General features: G+C 39.1%; 1 protein-coding gene across 3 annotated transcripts in view; it reads right to left on the bottom strand.

Annotated features, from left to right (window-relative positions):
- Nucleotides 1–506: 506 nt before the first annotated feature.
- UBE3D (ubiquitin protein ligase E3D) overlaps nucleotides 507–6000 on the bottom strand; it is a 152356-nt gene continuing 146862 nt past the window's right edge. For 2 of the 3 annotated variants that reach the window (XM_077750239.1, XM_077750240.1), the window contains one exon: nucleotides 507–1086. In XM_077750239.1, coding sequence (XP_077606365.1) covers nucleotides 1066–1086 — 21 coding nt within the window. In that variant the 3' untranslated portion in view covers nucleotides 507–1065. The remainder of the gene's footprint in view (nucleotides 1087–6000) is intronic. The other variant, XR_013331623.1, reaches the window with a different exon arrangement.

The raw sequence follows: 6000 nt of genomic DNA, 5'->3' as shown, positions 1-6000 counted from the left end.
TAGGAGTGGCATGGTATGGCTGTGCTGGCAGGACACGGGTCTGGGTGAAATAGAAAGTTCGCTAAAACAGAAGGCCAAGTGACATCTGTGTTTTGGGTGTTAGGAAATTAGGGGATATAAAACTCGGTGTTTTGGGAGGACAGAGGTCTAAGACAGGCTGTAGGGTAGGATGAACACCACAAGGCTGGCTGAGGAGCAGGTACTGGTGCAGATCCATACTATCCTCCTGACCGCCGAGTGGGAGAGTGGATCCATCTGGCTCCTGGTGAAGCTCTGCCCGGAGCTGGGGAGCTGTGGGAGAGGACAGACCTTCTCTGTGAAATCAGCAGCTCGCCTGTGATGCTCCGTAGGAATCTCTCTAGCTCCATAATGCTCACTCCATGCTTTCCCATCCACGGGCTCTGGCACACAAGGATCAAGACCAGTCTGTACTCAGACGCCAGTGAGGTATATTTGTTGATCAGCAATAGTATTTGGTAAAGGAAATAAAGAAAAGGAATCTGTGAAGGCTTGCATACAGGAAAACCTTTAATCTGATAACCATTCATTCAACATTTATTTACGGAGTACCTCTTCTGAATAAGGTACACAAAATTCTGTTATTTTTTTTTCTAAAAATTTGTTTTAAAAAGACCAAACGGGAAGTTTATAAGTTTATGTGCTTGGATTTACAGCAGTTAACATTCAGATCCACCAGCAGAGCCACTCACTGTGTTCCATAAAGGACAGATGGGACTCCACCAGCTAATCTCCTTCCAGGTGGTGCTGACGTGGCACAAATCGCAACATTCCTCTCTGTGGGAAACAGAGATATAACGTCTATACTTTCCTCAACCTACTACAACAACGTTCTTCACAGCCTTGGTTCTTCAAAGAATTGAAGTGAACTCTTCTCTTAGAGAGTATATGTCAATCAGTAAACTCACAACTCCGATGCAATGCTCTTATTCGGTAGCTCTGGTTCTTGTCTCTGGAAGGGCTAACCCCTGTGCAGACTGCTGGCCCCTGGGGTGCTCTGTGCCAGAGAGCTGTTTACCAGGGAGATGAATGCCTCAGCTCCAACAGTCACATCTTCAAAAAGGCCACCTGGAGAAGAAAGAAAAGCCCACGATGCTTCACTTATATAAAGATGATGAAATGGTTCAGTGCACGTCAAAGTCAGATTCCGGGAAATCTGGTTGATAGGGATGCATGCTGATCTACAAAAGAACACTAACTCCTGAGTTGGGGCAGACACTGCCATTTTACAGCAGGGGCCAATTACTCCTTTTTTAATGAACCGTGTAGTAATTAACATGATTCACATGCACTTTAAAGAAAAAAAATAAATAAAAGTTTTAATTGACACTAAAGTTGTACTACCGTGAAGTAATCCAGTCTTCCTTCCCATTGGTTCAGACTGCTTTTTTTGGACTTTCTGTGAGAAGTTTGAGTCCAGAAGATTCCTGGGCAAGTCCAGCTACTCACTGCCAGCCTTTCCTAAGGCCATGTTAATGCTTTTAATCACATTCAATTAGATTTATTATGCTTGTCAGTAGCAACTGATCTTAAAACTTAGTGTGTAAAAAAATTCAGACAGGTCTATGCACAAAATCATTTCAGATTATTTAATGAGGCCCAGATCAAATGCATCTATCTCCCCAATCCTTTTAAACAACAGAGAAACAAGTTGATCACAAAAGTTTAAAGTTCAGAAGTGATAAATAAATTGGGAACTGTGCCAGTATCAGGAAGAACACAGACCACGATAAGAGACAAAGATGGGGAAGTGTGGGAGGATTGGCAAGCTCATGCTTGGCCTTTTTTGGGGGAAAGAGTTAGCAACAGAACGAAAAAACATTCTACTCCTGGACAGTTGGTTCTGACGACCCCAAATGTAGTCAAAGGAGGCATGTATTTAATGATCCCTGTTAAGGGGAAAGGAAAAAGGGAGAGTCATGCAGGGCAGAAAGCATCTGCTTTATGTTGAGTAATTCAGAAGGCTGTTACTCTTCATACGGAGCTGGTGAGAAAGGCACCTGCTGCGTTTCCGTATCAACTTCCTGCTGAGTTTTCTATATCAAGTTCTGCGATGAGAACGCCAAAGTTGAAGGAGCAGGCAAAGAAGAAAGGTTAAGATTCCTAAACAAAATGTAAACACAGACAATTGATACAAATCTCAAGGGCTTACTCTGAGGATTAGATGAGATAATGGTTATGAAAATACTTGTGTTCCTCTCCCTTGCCTCATGGCTGATAACAGATATCAGGAGCCCATGAATATACCAGAGGAGAAGGGGCTGTACAAGAGAGAACAGCAGGGCCCCTTAGGGGATGATCATGGAATTACAGGGGAAAGGTCACACTGCAAATAGTGTCTGTCAGGTGATACTCTGCCTCTGTAAGAATAGTTTATGGGGAAGGCCTTCCAAAAAAGACAATGCCACTATTAATATTCAGAAATAGGAAACCCAGTTGTCTCCTTTTTAGTTCAGAAAATTGCTATGTCGTGGAGTATTCCAACTTTCCAGAAACCACTCAGAATAATACCACTGATAAACATCATAAAAGTGGCTAATAACTTTAGCTCTGGAATCACACAGACCAGGTTCTCAACTTGGGGTGACTTTACCCACCAGGGGACATTTGGCAGCATCTGCAGATGTTTTGGTTATCATAAATTGGGGGATGCTATTGGCATCCAGGGAGTAAAGGCCAGGGGTATTGTTAAACATGTTCTAATACACAGGACAGCCCTCCACGAGAAATAATTATCAGCCCTAAAATGTCAATAGTGTTGATGCTGAAAAATACCAACATTATAGACACAGGATCTTAAAACTCGATCTCTATTCACTAGCTGTGTGACCTTCAACAATCTTGTTAGAAGCCTCTCTCAGCCCTTTCTCATCTGCAAAATGGGAATTATAACTGGACCTATCTTAAACTTGTACAACATTTCATAGATTATGAAGTCTATTTGGGCTGCTCTCATCCTCAGTATAACCTGTGATTTACAGAAAGCAAATGAAGAAACAGAAGTTCAGAAAAATTAAGTGACTTGTTCAGGATACAAAGCTATTAAGTGACAATAATGGGCTCAGGAAGAAATTTTGATTCCTAACCCATGCTTTTCCCACTAGAAGTTTTCAGATGAACGAGGTAAACAGCAGAGGTTTGGGGACTTTTAATCTTCATTATTGCCTCAACTATCAAAGATTTACTTATTTTTTTTGCATGCCTGTGAATATGAACTCAGGATGGAACTACTACATAAGAGACTGAGCTGATTAAATAATGCAAAACAGAGCACCACCACCCCCAACCAGGAAGGAAAAACTTTAAAATTTGACCTAATATGTCTTTCTTTCATCTCTAGTTTTCATAATTCTGCCTTCCAAGTACATAACGTATTTTGCAGGACTTAATAACAATAAACTGCAATCATCCTTGGGAACAGGTACTGTACAATGCATTTTAGTTTCTTTTTGTTTAAAACACTGTGAGCTAATATATTTCAAATGCTGATTTTGTGTTCTCTAGCTTTTATCTATGACAGCAAAAACTGCTCTCTCTATCTGCCATTTATTTTGAGGATAATTTTGTTTCATTACACTAAGAAAACTCTCTGTATTTCATCTTTTTAGTTTGATTCTCAAAAGTAAAAGTTTTAAGGCTTTTCAGAGTACATGAGCCCAGCTACAGCTTCAGGCTCCATTGATACACTTCTGGAACGTATAGTTACAAAAGTATGTATTATTATTTAAAAACAATGGAAGAGGGACTCTTTCCCATTGGCTGTAAGGTTTGACTCTCCCTATTCTGTGCACCTGAATTTGGACAGTTGGGAATGGGAAGAGGGAGAGGAAGTAAAGATGTCTAAAAATAATGTCTCTGCTTTGAGTCATCATCTAAAAACAATCTTCTTAAACCACAACAAACAGGGGTAGGCTGAGGTGATAGTGACCAAATTTAAGTTTAAAATGCTTTAATACATTTACATACTATGTTAAACACTTTTTAATGTTCTTTCATCTTAGTTAACAAATTTATATTATTAAATTCAATTCCTCAGCATAGATTTGAAATTTCAATCAATAAAAAATATGCTGTCAAGGCAGGCTGCACACGATAAAATTAGCATTAAAAGAAAAGGCTATCTAAGTGCTTTGGGGTATGCTAAAGAAGACAGATAGAACTGTAAAATACTGGAAAATGTGAATTTCATAGCAATTGTAAGCTTTAGAAGAAACTCTTTAGAATAAGCATAGCCATACACAAATGTCCCTTTTAAAGAGTATTGTGTGTGTGTGTTTTTGTCTAGATATGGTTCATGTTCAAAGTTATGTTCTGAAATAGAATGTTTTTATTGCACGGAAAAGAGTTTATACTCTAAAACAGTTTGGAAAATCAAAACACATAAATGTAAATATAAAAATAGTATGAGAAAATATCAGAAAAGAGTTTATACTTTATATTCTAAAACAGTTTTAAAAGTCAAATATCATTTACAAAACAAAAAATATAAATGTAAATATAAAAATATCAGAAAATGACTCTTTCAAGCATTTATCAAATACATTTAACAGCTTAAATAACATTATGTGGATGCTGGGTGGCTCAGTCAGTTAAGCATCTGACGCTCAGGTTATGATCTCACAGCTTGTGGGGTCACACCCGATGTCGGGGTCTATGCTGACAGCTCAGAGCCAGAAGCCTGCTTTGGATTCTGTGTCTCTTACTCTCTCTGCCCTTCTCCTGCTCACACTCTGTCTCTTTTTCCTTCAAAAATAAATAAACATTAAAAAAAACCCATAACATTAAGTACTTTTTACTAACTCACTAATTCAACATTGATCAGTTGATAATACCTGGACTCAACTTTTTGAGTTGGATAAATAGTATAAGATTTCTCTCTCTGGGCTGGCAGGCTGGCTTCATTCATTCAATTCACTTAATCATTAAGTACTGTCTACTGTGCCAGTGATTATCCCAGTCACAGACCACACTGAGAAGGCATTCTCTTCTAGTGCTAACAGGCCGGTGGGGGAGACAGCCACAGAACGAGATGATTCTAATAAGGTGGGATAAGTTTAAGATGGATGCCTACATTTGCTAGGAGAAAAAAACCCATTTTTGGGTTATGAAAGGAAGTAAGATGTCTGAGGTAGACCCTGAGAGAGGTTGTTATTACTCTATTTATGGATACTGTGTTGATGGGGGAGCCAAAAACCTGGCATGGCACAGAGTGGCAAACACTTCTTCCTGCTTAAGAATGGTGGCTTGCTAAATGAATTACTAGCAAACGGCAAGGATGGAACCAAAGACCAAGGAAACAATACAATGAGGAAGAAGATCTTCTCCCTCAAAAATGACAATAATTATGTGTGTACTCAACTGTGGACTGAAACTCTAAGGGAACATCCATGCAGCCTTTGAACTCCTGACTTTCTGCACAAAATCCATAAGAGCTTTTAGAAAATAAGAAAAAGAGAGTAAGATGGATATCTGTAAATTAATTTAAACCTTGACCTTGTATTTTCTTTAAGCCACGGATGCACTATGATAATTTACATATAAATAAAAGCCTGCTGATTTTCATCTATGTGGGAACCAGTTAGGCTAAGCATGGCTGTTTCCCAGGAGACATCTAGGTAGAAGCAGGCAGGAAGCGTCTAGGACTAATGTCCCTTCATCTGTAGATAGAGCTGAAAACATGGACAAATTCAACAGTTACTAGATCTTGATCCTATTCACCAAAGCAAGTAAGTTCTAGACGTAAAATTCTCACTTCTTTTGGAACAAGGGGATGGTGGAGAATATTGTTGGCTTTGGATGGTGCTATTGTAACACTGTAGTGAAATGGTGGCTCTGATGAGATCACTGAAGCTTCCAGTTATATAAAGCAAAACAAGTAACTGTGCTAATGACAGCAAACCCATGGGACAAACATTTTCTATGGTGTCGGTCTTTAGGTGTTACATAAAAATATACTGCCTCAAGACGTATTTGTTACAATCA

This window comes from Crocuta crocuta, unplaced genomic scaffold, assembly GCF_008692635.1.
Source record: "Crocuta crocuta isolate KB4526 unplaced genomic scaffold, BGI_CrCroc_1.0 scaffold9, whole genome shotgun sequence".
Classification (NCBI taxonomy): domain Eukaryota; kingdom Metazoa; phylum Chordata; class Mammalia; order Carnivora; family Hyaenidae; genus Crocuta; species Crocuta crocuta.
Note: the sequence above shows the minus strand (reverse complement) of the source record. Positions and strands in the feature narration are given on the sequence as shown.